Raw genomic sequence first — 20,814 nt, 5'->3', positions numbered from 1 at the left:
AATTACCTGTATTTATTTTGTCATGAAAGTCAGAAAATCCTTAAGTTGGAAGGACTTTAGGATAAGTGGATCTGCAAATGCAATGTTGAAAGAAGAGAGAGGAAAACAGAATTTTTAGAGGACAGAAAGCCCTGGTTCTGAGGGAGACAGAAAAAACTGACCTCCAGGCCAAGCTCTGTTTCTACCATTAATGACCACAGGCCAATTCAACTTGGATAACTTTCTTCATTTGTAAAACAAAAGGACTACAGTAAAATTTAGATCTGTTTCACAGCATCACTGAAGATCCAGTTAGAAATAGATTCTCAAGAGTACCCTGGAGATTCTATTCTAGCTCAGTAAATTGTAGTTGAAAATCGCAATCTGTGCAAGTGATTCTGGTAGACAGCCAGATTTCGGAACTGTGACAGACACTTTGAGTTGACTCACCCAAGTCAGTGCTAACTCCCTTTTTTCTTGTTTGCCTCTACTATGGATGCTAAAAAAAAAGGCTTAATATTCATTTTCCAGCTTTCCCTGAAGCTAGGAATGGTCTTTTAAATAGCTATGGCAAGTGATCCGTAAAATGAAGTCTGTCAATGCCACTAACCAGTCCCCTTTCCTCTCCCTTCTTCCTGCTTTTAATTCTGACTTAATGTCTATAGGTACAGAAAGTATCTCGTTTCTATAACCTACATGCTACGGGTGGCAGAGTGGAAAGAGAAAAAAGGATACCAAGAACAGCTGGATCCACTGCATCCACCTAGACTTGTGTTGTGAGGAAAATACCCCCTTTTTGTTTAAACTACTATTAGCTGCTTGTAGCTGAAAGCATTTCTAAACGACATAGCAATGAAAGAGTAGATGATCTCAAATGAACAGCTCGGGTCTGATATTAAAGTTCTAATTTTAAATAATCTAATTGTCCAGAGAAGGATATCTTTCCACAGCATCTTTGACACATGGCTATCCAGACAATGATACACAGCTAAAGATATCATTCCAAAAGTTACCACAGTTTTACCAATTTCCATTTTTTACATACATTTTCAGTTGCTTCAAGAGCAGATTCTGTTAAATTCAAGTTCGCAAACTGAATTAAAATGAATATATCCTATGGAAACACTGTACTTAAAAAGCCACACTGGGCCAGGCGCGGTAGCTCGTGAGTTCAAGACCAGCTTGGGCAAAGTGGCAAAATCCCATCTCTACAAAAATAGCTGGGTGTGGTGGCATATGCCTGGTAGTCCCAGCTACTTGTGGGGCTGAGATGGGAGGATCACTTGAGCCCAGGAGGTCGAGGCTGCTGTGAGCCAAGATCATGCCCAGCCTGGGTGATAAAGTGAGACCTTGTGTCAAAAAAAAAAAAAAAAAAGAAAGCAAGCCACGTCTTACATACATAATTTTTAAACGAATAAATTTAACAACACTTTGGTTTAGGAAGGTCAGAAGGGCTAAATACCAGGGTATTCTTCACGCATCTTCCTTTCCCTTCCCCATCTTTCAGCCCAACTTACTAATCTGAAAATGAGAAACACTGTTTATGTGCAGGAAAGATGTCTTCTGCAAAAGTCACTAACAGGGGCTAACTTGGGGAAACCAGTGCACTGCTGCAAATCATCCTCTTTTCTAAGTAAGTGGGGCTCTGGCTAGTAAAACAACTGTCCTAAGGTTGAACTAGTATAAAAGAGAAAATAGTGGCCAACATATCCTCAAAACAGACCCTTCCATTTTGCCCTGTATCTAATTCACATTAAAGACAACTATTGCAGATGTATAAAATAGATCAATAAATGCTGACTGATCATGGCAAGGAAACAAGCTAGACAAGGCAGATGGTTGGGTGGCTAACTGGGAATGGATGAGAAGAAAGGGTTCAAAGAGGTGCTGCAAAAAACCACAATAAATTGAACAAACTTCCAGTTTTTCTATCAGGTAATATCACCTTTAACCTTCATGTAAATAATAACTTAATTGGGAATGAACTGATTTTCAAACATGTTTTGGTGAACTTTTCATTCAACCTACCAGTAATTGTTGGGTTGTTGTTCGCTACAGCCAGGGATCCTGTGTGGTTTCGGATGAGATTGTCTTGAGTCGATGGAAGGCCTAGAGCTGACCACGTTAGAGTATTGTATCCTGAAAGACTTTGCTGCTGCTGGTGCTGTTGTGATGGTGGAGGTGGAAGTGGCAATGGATGGCTGATAGCTGTATTTTGACCAGAGAATGAATTATCTTTAACTGGCCTAATAGTTGGAGCACTCTGTGAGGTAAACATTTGCCCATATGTATCACCAGCAGGCAGAGAGGGATATGAAACACTAGGATATGCAGCATTAGAAACAGTTGACATAGCATAATGACCACAAGTAGAGGGAAATCCCTGAGACGCAACAGAAGAGTTGGCAGAGTACATGGCTGGACTATTGTAGTGATTCACAAAAGAGGAGTATGGTTGGGAGGCACTCGTATGCAAATGGGATGCTGATGATGCAGCACCTTGGAAAGATCCTAGAGTGGATCCCACAATATGAGGGGCAGGAGGACCCCTGCTGTACATCTGCTGTGCTCCTGGTTGCTGGTTCACTGTGTTAACAGTCACATTTTGTGTTGGTACTGTATAGAGAGCAGAGTAGTAATCACCACACTGAGTATCCAATGGCAATGAGGTCATTTTCCCAGGTCCTTGAGAGTAATGTCCTGAGGGAGCAATATAGTTTTGATGATGCAATCCATATCCAGATGGAACCTGCATTTGATTCTGGGCTGGACCTGAAAAAGAAATGCAAGTATTTACAGGTATTGGTAAACACATAACTAATTTTTTAAAATAGTCCCCATTTAAATGTTGACCCAATTAACTTTCTTTTCCATAATCTCAACTTATTACAAAAGGCATACACTGTTATAGACCCATTATGGTAGCCAGCCTCCAACATGGCCCCCAGTGATCCCCAATCCTCCTGTTATCCACACCCTTGTGTAGTCCTCCTCCCTCACAATGTACCAGAACTGGTCTGTATGAACAACAGCATACGGCAGAGGTGATGATATGTCACTTCCATGTTAGGTGAGTCTTGAGCTCTGGCTCTCTTTCTCTCAGATACCTGAGTCTGAAAGAAGACAAGCTGCCAAGTCGTGAACAGTCCTATGAAGAAGCCCATGCAAGGAGGAACTTAACTCTGGCCAACAGCCAAAGAGAAACTAAGATCTGCCAACAACCACGACTGAGCTTTCATGCAGATCCTCCAAACTCAGTAGAATCTTGAGATAACTATATAACCCAGCTAACAGCTTATCTCATGAGACACCCCGAGCCAGAACCACCTAGCTAGGCTGCTCCCAAGTTTATATTCCTGAGAAACTGTGAAATAAATAGTAGTTGTTTTAAGTTGTTAAGTTTGGGGGGTATTTTGTTATACAGCTATCAGCAAGTAATATACTCAGCCTGGAAGAAGTTTAAACTTTGAGACAGGCCGGGCGCGGTGGCTCAAGCCTGTAATCCCAGCACTTTGGGAGGCCAAGACGGGCGGATCACGAGGTCAGGAGATCGAGACCATCCTGGCGAACACGGTGAAACCCCGTCTCTACTAAAAAAATACAAAAAATTAGCCGGGCGAGGTGGCGGGCGCCTGTAGTCCCAGCTACTCGGGAGGCTGAGGCAGGAGAATGGCATAAACCCAGGGGGCAGAGCTTGCAGTGAGCTGAGATCCAGCCACTGCACTCTAGCCTGGGCAACAGAGCCAGACTCCGTCTCAAAAAAAAAAAAAAAAAAAAAAAAAACAACTTTGAGACAGGGTCTCGCTGTGATCCCAGGCTAGAGTGTGGTAGCATGGTCATGGTTCACTATAGCCTTGTTCTCCTGGGCTCAAGCAATCTTCTCACCTCAGCTGTCCGAGTAGCTGGGACCACAGGTGTGTACCATGGTGACCAGCTAATTTTTACTTATTTATTTTTTACAGAGATGGGCTCTCACTATGTTGCCCAGGCTGGTCTCCCATACACCACTGCCCAGTTAATGTTTTTAAATTTATTTTTTTGTAGAGACAGGGTCTCACTGTGTGCCCAGGCTGGTCTTAAACTCCTAGACTCAAGTGACTCTCCTCCCTTAACCTCTCAAAATGCTGGGATTATAGGCATGAGCCACTGCACAGAGCCAAAAATTTTTTCTCACTTTTTATTTTTCCTAACTATAAAAGCAACAATATACCCACTATAGAAAAAAATTCAAACAATGAAGAGTATAAGGTAAAAATCTCTGTCTAGTAGCTTATATCCTATTTCCCAGATATAGTTACAGTTAATGATTATGCATCCTTTGTATATCCATGTTATCTATGTAATGCATATGTAAGCACGTATATAATTTACTTGATTTTTTAAACACACAAAAGGATATTAGTTCTGCAACTTGCTTTTTACTTAATATATGCTGAATATCCTTCTGTATTAGCATATATAAATCCTCATTATTCTTTTAAAAATTTACATATAGTACTTCATTGTAGAGATATAACATTATTTACCAAATCTCCATTGATGAATATCTTGGGGATGAACCAATTTATATTTATGAGGTCAACATTTGTGATGAAGCTATAAGACAAATTTCTAAAAGTCAAACTGGAAGTTCAAAAGGTTTATGTTTTTAAAATTGACATTATTGGCAAATATCTCTTAAAAGGGCTATCTATTTATACCTCCCATCAATAATGCTTCAGATTGCCTCATCATCCCAACACTGACTATATTTTAATCTTTGCCAATCTGAAAAGTGAGAAACACTTTAGTTTACAGTAGTTAACTTTGAATGATGCCGAGACTCTCATTTGGGTGTCTTCCTCTGCTGTTTGCTTTTTCTATAGCATTGTGATTTCCTTAATGATTTCTAACTGTTCTCACACAGTAGAAAATTCGCCTAATGTTATGTACTATAAGTATTTCCCCCAGGTTACTGTTATGTTTTGACTTTATTCATGGTATCTTTTGCTATCGTTTCTTGATTACGTAGTAAAATTCTTTTTTTATGCTTGACAAATTTTTAAATCATACTTAGTAGTGGTTTCTTCATTTCAAGATTGTAAAACTATAAAACCATGTTTTACTCTAATGTTCTATACCTTCATTTTTATGTATCTTTGATAAGTATAGCATATATTTTATCAATACCAACAAAACATTAATCCTAATGTTAATCTTATTAATATTACTACATTAAATATATTATATTATATGCCACTCACTGTTCTAAATGCTTTACATATATTAACTTCTTTAATCTTCTAAAGTACATAGTATTATTATACCCATTTATCAATAAATGAGCCACAAAAGTTAAGATGTTTAACACAGTTACATGCTTAGGAACTAACTGGGCTAGAATTTGAATCAGGCAGTCTGGTTCAAGTTCATGCTGTTAACCAATGATCTGCTGTCCTTTGCTACAAATGGCCAATTGTCCCAACAACAAAATTCTAGTTTTAGTTCCAATTACTTTTCTTTGGGTTTTGGGCAAATCTTAATTATCTTGGAATCTAGTTTTTCTGTCTTGTGGAAGAAAAGAGATTATCTGTGCCATATCTCAAATGAAAGGATAAGTTAACAGAAAATTGACAAGATGTTTCAGCTCCACTGACACAAGTACACAAAGGAAGTACCACTATACTCCTTGCCATAATAATGTATTAAAATACTTGTTTATAAAAGAGATAAGAATAAAGTTTACATTTTCCAATTGTTTTCAATTTCTTTTAAGTAATGTAATGGAATCTTCATTTCTGTTCATGTAATATAGATACTACGGCCAGCATAAAAATAACTTACACAGTCAAGCTGTAAGGGAAAAATATCATCTACATTCCTCCTATAATTCCAAGAAGTATACAGAGAACAAAAATACTGATAACACTATTTTACTAGGTGGATAATTGACTTTTCTTTCAGATTATTTTAGATGGTAATAATCCATCTGAGAGAATTGATTTACTTAAGGAAATAAAGTCTGTTAGGAATCTTTCATTAACACGACAAAAGTAAAATGTTGTCCTCCTTTCTCCTATTTAAATATATTAAAAGATGGATTTGCTAACTTTCACTGTAGTCTCAGAAAAGTCTGCACTAGTAGAATTTATCAATGAAGAGCCAAGTCAGATTTAGAGAAATCTGTTCAAATTATCTACCCACTTAGTGATTGATTTGGCATATCCATGCTACATGATCTGAAAAGAGAAATCATCATTATGTCCTAACTATTCAAATGTCATTCTTTTAAAAATAACAGGAATGTTCTATCTGCTGAAATTTATCAGAAGTGAGTTGCCCACCAGAATAAGTCTATTTACTTTCTAGCTTATCAAAGAAAGGTACTACTCTGGGAAAACATGGGGGTGGGAATATCTAATATATCTAATTATATGTAGATGCTTACCATTCCATACTTTATATCAAGATCTAAATGTTCCCAATCTATAAAAAAGTATCTGAAAGTAATTAAAGTTAATAAAAAAGATGAATGTACATCATTTTTAACATGTATTCAGTATTTTTAAATTACTGAGATATTTTGCTTTTTTGTACTATTTCTTCAAAAACCATTATGTATTTTACACTTATAGCACTTCTCAATCTGATCAACCATATGTCAAGTACTCAACAGCCATGTATAGCTAGTGGTGACCACACTGGATGGTGAAAGTCTACAGCATATGTCTATGATTCCAGTTGTTTCTGCCTCTCATGATAATTAAATTTTCAGCCCTCAGTGTTTTTCCCCCTATTCTTTTCTCATGTACCTGTTCAATTTTTTTCCCATATTTATTTAAGCTCTATGGCTTCCAAATACTATATTCCAAGAAAGAACTATTTTACTATTTTTTCTTTTTCTTTTTCTTTTTTTGAGACGGAGTCTCGCTCTGTTACCCAGGCTGGAGTGCAGTGGCGCGATCTCAGCTCACTGCAAGCTCCACCGCCTCCCGGGTTCACGCCATTCTCCTTGCCTCAGCCTCCCGAGAAGCTGGGACTACAGGTGCCCGCCACCACGCCCGGCTAATTTTTTTGTATTTTTAGTAGAGACGGGGTTTCACCATGTTCGCCAGGATGGTCTCGATCTCCTGACCTCGTGATCCGCCCGTCTCAGCCTCCCAAAGTGCTGGGATTACAGGCATGAGCCACTGTGCCTGGCCCGAACTATTTTTTCTAAGATTAGAGCAACACTGTGCATTATGTACATATATACACATATTATGTTTAACTTATCTGAATACAAAACTCTTGTAGTAATTATTCATCTGTGATATTTATTGGGATTCAAAATGATCCTGCAGCATGTATGAAAAGACTGCTGGTATTTTAATACTTCTAAAATAGACATAAAAGTTGTGGAGGAGAAATTTATGTGGAGGAGAAAAGAAATTTGTTATGTCAAATTTCTGAAAAATAACTTCAGAAGTACTTCTCTTATCACAAATGTGATAGTCATTGTAAAAAAAAAAATACAGAAAGTGATCAAATAAAAATCATCTGTAATCTTCCTGAGATAACCTGTTAACATTCTTATGTATACAAACCCTGTATTTTCTTTTGGCATATATATGCATAATTTAGGTAAGCAAAAGTGGGATTATAATATATCTTTTAAATAATTTCTTCATTTAGCATGATTTGAATATCTTTCCATCATTATTTTTAACGTCTGAATAGTACTCCGTTACATGAATTTACCATATTTTAATCTATTTTCTATTTGCCATTTAGGTTTTCTTTTTTTTTAACATAAACTACATAATAAACAGATCTGTAGGTAAATTTTTGTGTTCATTCACTTTACTAATAATAACTTCCTACCTGTTGCAATTATTGGGTCAAGTCCCTAGTTGGCAGTTTAACTGTGCAGAAATGGGAGATGTCAGGATGCCCACCAAAAACGGAGGTAGAGACCGGAATCAAAGTGGGCCCAGAAGCTAAATCTGGCAGAGACTTCAAAGTCTTTATAAATATATTCCAAAAACGAAAAGAAAATATATTCCAAAAATTGGGGGAAAATGTTGCCAGCAAATGCAGAGACAAGGGATATCAAGAGAAATGAAAACTATTCTAAAAATATTCAAAAGAAATAAATATGCTAAATGGTCTCTACAGCATGGCAGAAGACTTAATGAACCTTGATTAAGTTGATCAACCTTGAAGACTGGTCAAGAAAATGATCTCATCTAAGAAACTTAGAGAAAAAAAAAAGACTGAAGAAAAATGAACAAAATTCGAGAGACCTATGGGACAACACAAAGCAGTCTAACACTTGTATAATCAGTAAGCGTGTAGTGGGCTAAAGAGTGGCCCCCTAAAAGATTATGTACACATCCTAATTCCTCCAATCCTGTGAAAATTATATGGAAAAGAGTGATTATTGCCTTAAATGATGAAAGACATGCTTAGGTTAAAGATCTTGAGGAGTCTCTCCTGGATTATTTGAGTGGGTCCTAAATGCAATCACATGTATCCTTATAAAATATACATACAGAAGAGAAGACATACACATAAATAGAGAGAAGTTAATGTGAAGTTGGAGCACAGAGTGATGTAGCCACAAGTGAAGGAATGCCAACAGTCAAGGACAAGTGGGAAGAGTCAATGAACGTATTACTCCCCTAGGAGCCTACAGAGGGAGCATGACCGCTGTGGTTTAAATGCTTGCTCCTCCAAAATTCATGCTGAAATTTCATCACCATTGTAATGGTATTAAGAGGCTGTGCCCTTATGAATGCATTAATGCCACTATCACAGAAGTGAGATTGGTATAAAAGGGCAAGTCTGGTCCCCTTTTCTCTGCCCCCACCTTTGCCCTTCTGCCACGTGATGTTTTCTGCCATGTTATGACACAGCAAGAAGGCCCTAACCAGATGCTGGCACCTTGCTCTTGGATTTCCCAGCCTCCAGAATTGTGAGAAGTAAATTTTTGTTCATTATAAACTAGCCGGTGTCAGGCATTCTGTCATAGTAGCACAAAATAGACTAAGAAGTAGTCCTGCCAACATCTTAATTTCAGACTTCTGGACTTCATAACTGCAGAAAAATACATTTATGTTCTTTTAAGCCACCTAGTTTATGGCCATTTGTTTCAGCAGTCCTAAGACATTAATAAAGATATAGAACAGAAATTCTCAAAGTGTAGCATACAAAACCCTAGCAGTGCCAGAAACTCTTTGGGGAAAATCCATGAGTAAAAACTATTTTCATAATAGTACTAAGATGATATTTGCCTTTTTCACTGTGTTGACAATTATACTAATGATACAAAAGCAACGATGGCTGCAATGTGAACCCTGGGGCACAAACTGAAGCAGTGGCACCAAGCAATACTAGCAGTTACTATATTCTTCACTACCATGCACTCACATATATTTTTAAGCCAGTTTCCCTTAAGAAAGTCTTAAATAAAGCAGTAAAAATTAACCTTATTACATTAAAAACAATAGTCTCTGTGAAACATAAAGCACTTTTATTGCACACTGAAATATAAATGTTATCTTCAGGAAAAGTACTTGTTTAACTTAGCTGTGAGTTCTATCATTGAACAAAACTTCAGCAAATAGAATACAACAATATATTAAAAGTAAAATACATCATGACCAAATGGGGTTCATATTAGGAATACAAGGTTGTTTGACCATTTGAAATACATTCAATGTGATTCAACATATTAACAGACTTAAGGAAACACCACATAATCATATCAATAGATACAGAAAATGCATTAGATAAAACTTGGCATCCATTCATGATAAAAACTCTCAATAAACTAGGAAGAGAAAGAAACTTTCTTAACCTGATAAGCACTATCTACTAAAAACCAATAGCAAACCATACTTAATGGTAAGGAACAGACAGACTGCTTTTATCCTAACGTTAATTACATGCAAGGCAAGATGTCCTCTCTCATCACTCCTATTCAATAATGTACAACATGTAAGCCCCTTCAGTGAGGCAAGAAAAATAAATAAATAGTAGATAGACTGGAAGGGAGTTTAAAAAAAAAAAACTGTCTTTATTTGCAGAATGACATAACTGTCTAGGTAGAAAATCCCAAAAAAATCTTCCAAAAAATGCCTGGAACTAATAAGTGAGTTTATCAAGGTCACAGAATATAAGGTCAATATATAAGAATCAATTATGTCTCTAAAGATCAGTTATAAACAAGGGGAATTAAGATTTTAAAAAACAATAGCATTTATAATAGCACAAAAAAAGAAGTACTTAGATATGTAAGTCTAATGAAATATGTTCAGAACCTATATAAAGAAAACTACAAAACACTAATGAAAGGAATCAAGGATTTAAAGAAATGGAACGACATACCGTGTTCATGGATTAGAAGACTTGATATTATGATGTAACTTATCTCAGTTTTGATCTTTAGATTCAATGCAATCATAATAAACAACACCAGCAGGCTTTTTTTTGTAGATATCAACAAGCTGATTCTAAAATTTCTATGGAAATGCAAAGTTACTAAAAACAAACAAAAACTGAAAAGGAACAAAGCTGGAAGACTCACATTACCCAATTTTAAGGTGTACTTTATAGGTTACAACAATTTAAAAAGTGTGGTATTGGTGAAAGGACAGATAGACAGAATGCAACATAGTCTAGAAACAGACCCACAAAAATACAGTCAACTGATTATTGACAAAGGTGCCAAGGCAATGCAATTGAGGAAAGATAGTTCTTTCAACAAATGGTGCTGGAATAACTAGATATTCACATGTGAAAAAAAGAAAAGAACTTCAACATATATTAAACAAAAATTAAGTCAAAATGAATCATAGACCGGGTGTGGTGGCTCATGCCTGTAATCCCAGCATTTTGGGAGGCCTAGGCGGGCAGATTACCTGAGGTCAGGAGTTAGAGACCAGCCTAGCTAACATGGTGAAACCCCAACTCTACTAAGACTACAAAATGAGCTGGACATGGTGGTGCATGCCTGAAATCCCAGCTACTCGGGAGGGCTGAGACAGGAGACTTCACTTGAACCCGGGAGGCGGAGGTTGGAGTTAGCCAAGATAGCACTACCGCACACCAGCCTGGGTGACAAAGTGAAACTCCCATCTCAAAAAATAAAATAAAAAATAAAAAGAATCCTAAATCTCATTGTAAATTAAACATTTAAGAGAAAATATAGATTTCTGAAGGGAATCGGGGATTGACAATGAATTCGTACTATAGAGGTGAAAGGGGCAGCTCCCCTTGGCCCTCTGAAGGTGTGCTGAAAACTCAACTTGCAAAAGGCAGATTAACAGGAGAAAAGACATACAAATTTATTTAATATGTAATACATGGGGGCTTTCAGAATGAGACCCAAAGATAGAGGAAATTGTCCACCTTTATGCTTAGGTTCAACCAAGTATGGACAGCCATGCAAAAGTATAATTGGATAAAAAGGCTATAATCTAATGTAAACAGACTGAATGGGGAAACCCAGGAAGGCCTATCTGTTTAGTTTCTTCTTGGCCTGAGCACACATTCTTTCCTCCTGCTTATGGGGCAGGACCCTCTCTGGAATGGGTTTTATGACCTACAGTCAAACAAGGTAGGTGAGATAATTACAGCCAGTTTTTACAGATAGGACAGAGGGAAAGTTAGAGTAATATTTTTAGGTTTTATGGCTTGCTTTGGGGAAAAAAGGTTCCAGTTTCTATGACCTGCTTTGGGGAAGAGGGAATCTGGTTTCTAAGGCTAGCCTCAGGGGAGAACAGGACTGAGAGACAGGCGGCAACAGAAAGTTAGAGAAAAACTTTTGCTTCTGAGGCCTTCATTTTGGAGTTTTGTTCTTTCTTTCTTCTCTTTCTTCCCTCTCTCTCTCTCTCTCTCTCTCTCTTCCCTTCTTTCTTGAGACAGAGTCTTGCTCTGTCACCCAAGCTGGAGTGCAGTAGGGCAATCTCAGTTCACTCCAACCTCCACCTGAGGGTTCAAGTGATTCTCCTGCCTTACTTTCCCTAGTAGCTGGGATTACAGGCACCCACCACCATACCTGGCTAATTTTTGCATGTTTAGTAGAGACCACAGGGTTTCATCATGTTGGCCAGGCTGGTTTTGAACTCCTGGGCTCAGGGAATCCTCCTGCCTCAGCCTCCCAAAGTGCTGGGATTATAGGTGAGAGCCACTGCACCCAGCCTGAGGTTTTGTTTTCTGAGCCTCAACATCACCTATGATACTCAGCAACATAAAATATTGATAAAGTTGACTTTACCAAAATGAAAAAAAAGTATGCTCTGTGAAAGGAGCTAAGGGGGATTAAAGATAGATAAGACACAGTTGGCCAGGTGTGCCTGAGGTCAGGAGTTCGAGACCAGCCTGGACAACATGGAGAAACCCTGTCTCTACTAAAAATACAAAAATTAACTGGGTGTGGTGGTGCATGCCTGTAATCCCAGCTATTCGGGAGGCTGAGGCAGAAGAATCACTTGAACCCGGGAGGCGGAGGTTGCAGTGAGCTGAGATCACGCCATTGCACTCTAGCCTGGGGGACAAGAGCAAAACTCCGTCTAAATAAAATAAAATAAAATAAAAAGACACAGTCATGAAAACGTTTAGGAAAATTAAAAGAATAACACAGAAAGAAAATGTCTGCAAATCAGACACTTAATAAAAAACTTGTACCCAGAATACACTAAGAACTCTTAAAACTCAACTAGTAAAAAAATAGACAACCCAATCAAAAATCGGTAAAAGATCTGAAAAGGTCATCACCAAAAAAGTTATAAGAATGTAAAATATACACATGAGAAGATGCTTATCATTAGTTATTAGGAAAATATAAATTAAATTACAACAAGACACTATCAAAAACATCAAATGCTGGCAAAGATGTGGTGCAAGAGAAACATTCACTCATTGTTGGAGGGAATACACACCAGTACAGCCACCCTGAAAAATAATTTTGCAATTTGTTATAAACTTAAGTATATATTTACTACGTGACCCAACAGTCCCACTCTAGTTATTTACCTAAGTGAGCTGCAAACTTGCGTCCACACAAAAGCCAGTACATGAATGTTTATGGTAGCTTTTTTTTATAACTATCCAACACTGGAAACAACCAAGATGTCTGATAACAGAGGAAGGGACAAATAATCATGGTACACACATAAACAGAATACTACTTAGCAATAACAAGGAACAGAATATGAATTTGTACAGCAGCATGGATGAATGTAGCTAAGCGAAAGGAGCCAGACCCAAAGGGCTACATATTACATGGTTCCGTTTATATGACATTCAGAAAAACAAGGATAGAGAACAGAGCAATGGCTGCCAGGGGCTGGTGAGAGGCACTGACTACAAGAACATTTTTTTTTTTCATGGTGATGGAACTGTTTCAGATGGTACTGCACTGGCATAATACATACATGATTACATGTGTTTATCTAAACCTGTAGAGCTGTATTATACAAAGAATAAAAGGAAATATACTATACGTAAATTTTCTTTAATAAATCAACCAGGATGTCAAGAAAACCTAGGCTAGAATACAGACTGTGACAGATCAGTCTAATTGTATTACAAATGTATGATAACCTAACTGAATGATGTTTAGGTAATACAGATACAGATAGACAGACACAAAAATAATTATAGATGAGTTAGCATATACATATACATACTCACATTTCCCAGCTCTGTCCACTTTCAGAGCCTGAAGCAGTGACACCACCGTAGTAATAAGCATATCCAACATCTAGTTCTTGGTTTCTAAATATCATCCTCCAATAAAAGAAACCAGAGTCCCTTGGACATAGGGTTGATTTTGGTACTGGGATAAGGCAAGTACAAGATAGAGTAACTTGTAGTGTCAGAAAGTAAGGAAGTGCCCAAACAACAAAAGGATTGGGGGAAAGGGATACAGAAGCCAACATAAAAGAGCTCCCAATGGCCACAGCTGGAATAATCTGAGCAACAAAAGTAAGTATCAATAGTATTGGCACTTTGGGAGTCAAGGTAGGAGGATTGCTTGAGGGCAGGAGTTTGAGACCAGCCTGGGCAACATAGCAAGACCCCGTCTCTTTAAAAAAAAAAAAAGAAAAAATTAGCTAGGCAGATGGCACCAGCTACTTGAGAGGATTGCTTGAGCCCAGCAGGTTAGGGCTGCGGCAAGCCATGACTGTATCACTGCACTCCAGGCTAGACAATGGAGCAAGACCCTGTCTCCTTCTCTATATACAGCATTGGATTATACCTCAAAGAATAAAGTAAACATTTTTGAGTTTATAATAACATACACAAATGATTGAATAAATTTTAAAATGGGATTAAACGGGGAAATCTCCGTTATACGAAACAGGGAAAGAGAAAATTACCATTAGAAATCCATAGTAGCTGGTGCTGTGGCAAATATCTGTAGTCCCAGCTACTGGAAAGGCTGAAGAGAGAGGATCCCTTAAACCCAGGAGTTCTGGGCTGTCATGTGTTACGCTGATTGGGTGTCTACACTAAGTATGACATCAATATGGTAATCTCCCAGGAGCAGGGAGGGGACCACCAGGTTGCCTAAGGAGGGGTGAACCGGCAGAAGTAGGAAATTAAGGATATAAAAAATCCCATGCTGATCAGCAGTGGGACTACAACTGTGAATAGCCACCGTACTCCAGCCTGAGCAAGAGGAAGACTCTGGCTCTTTAAAAAAAAAAAAAAATTGCACAGTAATAATTGAGGCAGGTGAGAGTAAGCAAAATTCATTAGTGAAATGCTAAAATGAGTGAGTAATTTTTTTTTTGAGACGAGTCTCATTCTGTCACCCAGGTTGGAATGCAGTGGCGCAATACTGGCTCTCTGAAACCTCTGCCCCCCACCCCGGGTTCAAGCTATTCTCCTGCCTCAGCCTCCCAAGTAGCTGGGATTACAGGTGCCTGCCACCACGTCCAGTTAATTTTTGTATTTTTAGTAGAGATGGGGTTTCACCATCCTGGCCAGGCTGGTCTTGAACTTCTGCCCTGGTGATCCACCCACCTTGGCCTCCCAAAGTGCTGGGATTACAGGTGTGAGCCACTGCACCCGGCTGTGAGTGAAATTTTAAGAAGAAACAGAATGGTAGACTAACTTCAAAGTATCTCCCAAGGAATATTTATTAATTACTGTGGTGATCTGAACATAAGCCCACAAATCATTTGGTACACCTCATTGCAGAAGGCAGAGTTTAATTCCCTTTTTTTCCTACATTTTTAAGAGACAGGGTCTTGCTCTGTCACCCAGTCTGGACTACAAAGGTGTGATCATAGCTCACTGTAACCTTGAAGCCCTGGACTCAAGGGAACCTCCCATCTCAGCCTCCAGAGTAGGTGGGACTACAGGCAAGTGCAACCACACCGTGGTAATAATTTTACTTTGTTTGTAGAAACAAGGTCTATGTTAGCCAGGCTGGTCTCAAACTCCTGGCCTCAAGTAATCTTCCTGCTTCAGCCTCCCAAAGTGCTGAGATTACAGGTGTAAGCCACTGCATCCAGCTTCTCTTTCTTTTGAGAGTAGGCTAGAGTTAAGTGAATCACTCCTAATAAACATACCATGAAAAGGAAAAAATAACTTTACAGAGGAAGAACCTCATAGACATCCCTCTATTATAGACTCAATGTTTATGTCCCCCCAAAACTATGCTGAGGCCCAATTTGATGGTGTTAGGAGGTGGGGCCTTTGGGAGGTAATCAGGTTTACATTAGGTCATGAAGGCAGGACCACCATGAGAGAAGGAGTGCCCTTATAAAAAGAAGAGAGAGATCTCTCTATGTGCACATACCAAGAAAAGGCCATGTGAGCACACAGTGACAAGGTGGATAGAGGGTCCTCACTAGAATATGACCATACTGACAATCTGATCTCAAACTTCCAGCCTCCAGAATTGTTGTAAAAATAAATGTCTGGGCGCAGTGGCTCATGCCTGTAATCCCAGCAACTTGGGAGGCCAAGGCAGGCAGATTGCTTGGATCCAGGAGTTTAAGACTAGCTTGGGCAACATGGTGAAACCCTGTCTCTACAAAAAAAAAAAAAAAAAAAAGAAAAAGAAAAATTAGCCAGGCATGGTGTCACATGCCTGTAGTCCCAGCTACTTGGGAGGCTGAGGTGGCAGGACTGCTTGAGCCTGGGAGGTCAAGGCTTCAGTGAACCATGATTGAGCCACTATACTCCAACCCAGGTGACAGTGAGACACTGCCTTAAAGAAAGAAAAGAAATATCTGTTGTTTAAGCCTCAGTCAATGGTGTTTCAATATAGCAGCCTGAGCTAAGACAACCCTCTTAACCAAGTCAAGTGCCCAAGGTTAACATGATCAGTAATAAAACAAGCTGGTACCATGCAAACCCTGAAATGACTCAGTAAGAAGCATACTTCACCACTGTGGTATTCTTATGAAAAACTCATACACACAATCTAATAATGAGAAAGCATCAGCAAACTCAAAGTGAGGAACTGTCTACAAAATACCTAATCAGTACTCTTTAAAAGCAAGGAAGTCATTAAAAAAAAAAAAAAAAGACAAGACTAAAAAACTGTCAGACTACAGGCTAAGGAGACATGACAAGTAAATGCAAAATGATATTCTGAATTAAATCCTGAGACAGAAAAAAAGACATTGGTGTAAAAACTGGTGAAACATCAATACAATTTGTAATTTTATTTCACCAATGTTAATTTCCTGGTTTTGATAAATGTACCAAAATTTTGGAAGATGGGCTGGGCACAGTGGCTCATACCTGTAAATCCCAGCACTTTGGGAGGCTGAGGTAGGCAGGTCAGGAGTTCAAGAACAGCCTGGCCAACATGGTGAAACACCGTCTCTACTAAAAATACAAAAACACAAAAATTAGCCAGGCATGGTGGCAAGTGCCTGTAGTCTCCGCTACTCGGGAGGCTGAGGCAGGAGAATCGCTTGAACCTGGGAGGCCGAGGTTGTAGTGAGCAGAGATCACATCACTGCACTCCAGCCTGGGCAACAGAGTGAGACTCTGTCTTAAAAAAAAAAAAAGTTTCATAAGTTATCGTTAGAGGAAGCTGACTGAAGGGTACTGCACTTTCTATACTATCTTTGCAACACTTCTGTAAGTCTAAAATTATTGCAAAATAAAGTTTTTAATATATCAGTAGAAAAAGGTGCTGGAAATGACCTATTAAATTGTATGACACACCAAACATAGCCAGAGTGATTTACCTAAAAAGCAGATCTGATATTGTTACTCCCTGTTTTGATGCCTTCTAATGGTTTCTCTTGCCACCAAAAAAAAAAAAAAAATTCAAATTATTTAACATGACCAATAAAACATACGTCCATATCCTAATCTCTGAACTTGTGAATATGTTAGATTACCTGGCAAAGGGGAATTAAGGTTGCACTTGGTATTAAGAATGTTTATCAGCTGACCTTGAAACAGATTCTTGATTACCCAGGTGAGACCAATATAATCACAAGCATCCTTAAGAGCAGAACAAGAGGGGTAGAAGAGTCAGAGGGAGATGTGACTACAGAAGAATTCTCAGAGAGATGCAATGTTGCTGGCTTTGAACATGGAGAAAGTGGGCCATGAGCCAAGGAATGTGGGCAGCATCTAGAAGCTATCTGACAAAGGCAAGAAATTAATTCTCCCTTAGATTCTCTAGAAGAGAATGCAGCCCCGTAAATGCCTTGATTTTAGCTCAGGTGGACTTCTAACCTATAGGTGATAAATTCATGTTGTTTGAAGCCACTAATTTGTGGTCATTTGTTACAGCAGTAAATAGAAAACAATGCGAAGACTCTCCATAATCTGACCCCTGCTTATCACTCCTGTTTTATCACTCACCACCTCTTCATACAATAATTTTAAAGAGGTATGCCTTAATATACTAGTACACTGCAAGTCTTCCACATGCCTCTGCCGACATTTGATCAATAAATAAAATTTAATTTTGCTACACTTAAGATACTTACTGATATGGTGAAGTCAAATAGAATGTTGAGCTGGTGGGAAAAAATACTGTTTGCCACAAAAAAGCAAAGAAGCCACAGAAGAACACCAAGTAAGATTGTATGCTTGAGTTTTGCCTCAAGAGGCCCTAAAAGAGGTTCATCAAGGCAGAAGACAGTTTTACTTTAAGCTGTCTTATAGAGGCTTCTGAAGGGGATCAAGTGAGTATGTGATACTTTTTTTGAAACTTTTATTTTAATACAAGTGTTCAAAGTGTAATTCCTTTAAGAACGCCACCAAAAATTTTAGCACTGAAGTAGCCATGAGTATGAAAAGGCTGAGAATCACTGTTCTGCACATATCCTTATCATGCTAAATTTTTTTCAAGCCATGCTTCCTCACCTCTCAATCTTCAGATAGGCTTTTCACTCTACATGGAACCTTCCAAAATACTCTCTTCTGTTTCACCTGACCAATTCTTTTTTTTTTTTTTTTTGAGACGGAGTCTCGCTCTGTCACCCAGGCTGGAGTGCAGTGGCCGGATCTCAGCTCACTGCAAGCTCCGCCTCCCGGGTTTACGCCATTCTCCGGCCTCAGCCTCCCGAGTAGCTGGGACTACAGGCGCCCGCCACCTCGCCCGGCTAGTTTTTTGTATTTCTTAATAGAGACGGGGTTTCACTGTGTTAGCCAGGATGGTCTCGATCTCCTGACCTAGTGATCTGCCCGTCTCGGCCTCCCAAAGTGCTGGGATTACAGGCTTGAGCCACCGCGCCCGGCCTCACCTGACCAATTCTTAACTTATTCTTCAGATCTCAGCTCAGCTCTTCCTCCAGGAGAACATTCTCTAATCCTACAAGTGAATGCATGCCATTACATAATATTGCTTCCACTTCACATTTATTTTGCTGCCGGCTCTGACTTCTCCTGTGTCTCTCTAATAAGAACCACTGTGATTATGTCAGGCCTACCAAGTTCCAGGAAAACCCCATCTCAAGAGCCTTAATTTAATCACAGCTGCAAAGGTTTCAGGGATTAGGACATGGACATAGCTGGTGGACCCATTATTCAGTCTACTACATCAGGTATCAATGGCAGATTTTCATACAACTATATTACGACTTGACTTTATGGAAAGCAAGTTTAGAATTCCACTGATTCCAAAATGCACCCCAATTTCAGAGGTAAAAAATGTTAAAAAAAAAAAAAAAAAAAAAAGGATTCTTAGAATAAATTAACTTGATTATTACACACACCAAATTGCCCAATACAGTGCCTTACAAATAAGCATCAAATAATCATCGAAAAACTAAACAATGGGCTGGGTGTGGTGGCTCATGCCTGTGATTGCAGCACTTTGGGAGGCTGAGGCAGGGGGACTGCTTGAGTCCAGGAGTTTGAGACCAGCCCAGGCAACATAGTGAGACTTCATCCCTACAAAAATGAAATTAAAAATTACACAGGTATGGTGGTTTGTGCCTGTAGTCCCAGATACGTGGGAGGCGGAGGTGCTAGGCTTGCTTCAGCCCAGGAGGTCGAGGCTGCATTGAGCCAAGATTGTACCACTGCACTCCAGCCTGGATGAGAGAGAGAGATCCTGTCTCAAAAAAATAAATAAAATAATAAAAATAACAGGCTGGGCACAGTGGCTCATGCCTGTAATCCCAGCACTTTGGGAGGCTGAGACAGGCAAATCACAAGGTCAGGAGATCGAGACCATACTGGCTAATATGGTGAAACGCCATCTCTACTAAAAATACAAAAAAAAAAAAAAAAAAAAAAAATTAGCTGGACATGGTGGCGGGCACCTGTTCTCCCAGCTACTCGGGAGGCTGAGTCAGGAGAATGGCATGAACCCAGGTGGTGGAGCTTGCAGTGAGCCAAGACTGTGCCACTGCACTCCAGCCTGGGCAACAGAGCAAGACTCTGTCTCAAAAGAAAAAAAAAAAAAAAGAAAGAAAGAAAGAAACAAACAAAAACAAACTAAAAAATGGTCGCATGTGCTTGTAATCCCAGCACTTTGGGAGGCTGAGGCAGTAGACTGCTTGAGTCCAGGGGTTCAAGACCAGCCTGGACAACAGACCAAAACTCCATCTCTACAAAAATTACATAAAATTAGGCAGATGTAGTGGTGCACACCTGTAGTCCCAGCTACTCAAGAGGCTGAGGTGGATCACCTGACCCCAGGAGATCAAGGTTGCAGTGAGCAGTGATCACGCCACTATACTCCAGCTTGGGTGACACAGTGAGACCCTGTGTCAAAACAACAAATAAACAAAACTAAAAAAATTCCGTTTTTATATAATCTCTGAAAGAATTTTATATTCTTAGCTTCAAGTGAACTATGTCAAATAAAAGAGGGAAACAGATGATTCTAACACATTATCTACTCACTGGTACTGAATGAAGATCTGTATCTGAATCTGAATGAATAAATAAAAGATTTTTAACAAATGGTCTATAATCTTTTCAATGGAGCTTATCAGCTGGTCAGCCTGACTGATACTATCAGGTACCAGCAAGATACAGTCTATGATTTTCTATAAGCATATGTATGCCCTCCTGAGCAAGACTAAATTATCACAAGATCTACCCCCAGTACGTATCTGTCTCGGTAGCATAATCTCCTTTCAGACACTAGATTCTCACAAAAGGAAAACTGATTATCTTCCTGCTTTAAGAAAACTTAACACGAAAACTAAAATTTATAAAACAAGTATTTCATGCAAGTCTAGTCCCTGTACCAAAAAAAAAAAACAAAAAACAAAAAAACAAAAACAAACAAACAAAAAAAACACCATAGGATCTCTTTAGGGCATATGAAATAGGATTTGGTTTGAAAAAATTCCCTAAATGACTTCCCTTTACTCCACTTTCACTTCCCTCTAATTCATTACTAACACTACCAGAGTACTTTTT

The 20,814-nt window shown here is 38.9% G+C and overlaps 1 protein-coding gene and 1 long non-coding RNA gene across 8 annotated transcripts in view; both read right to left on the bottom strand.

Annotated features, from left to right (window-relative positions):
• SEC24B (SEC24 homolog B, COPII coat complex component) overlaps positions 1–20,814 on the bottom strand; it is a 106,338-nt gene that overhangs the window by 74,738 nt on the left and 10,786 nt on the right. For all 7 annotated transcript variants that reach the window (XM_005555656.4, XM_015450751.3, XM_015450753.3 and 4 more), the window contains exon 2: positions 2,008–2,751. In XM_005555656.4, the coding sequence (XP_005555713.2) occupies positions 2,008–2,751 (744 nt within the window). The remainder of the gene's footprint in view (positions 1–2,007; positions 2,752–20,814) is intronic.
• Positions 18,135–20,054, bottom strand: LOC135970974 (uncharacterized). Its single transcript, XR_010586951.2, has 2 exons — positions 18,681–20,054; positions 18,135–18,366 (listed from the first exon to the last, which is right to left on the bottom strand). It is a non-coding gene; the product is annotated as an uncharacterized lncRNA (long non-coding RNA).

This window comes from Macaca fascicularis, chromosome 5 (genome assembly GCF_037993035.2).
Source record: "Macaca fascicularis isolate 582-1 chromosome 5, T2T-MFA8v1.1".
NCBI lineage: Eukaryota > Metazoa > Chordata > Mammalia > Primates > Cercopithecidae > Macaca > Macaca fascicularis.
This window is presented reverse-complemented; position numbering and strand designations above follow the sequence as displayed.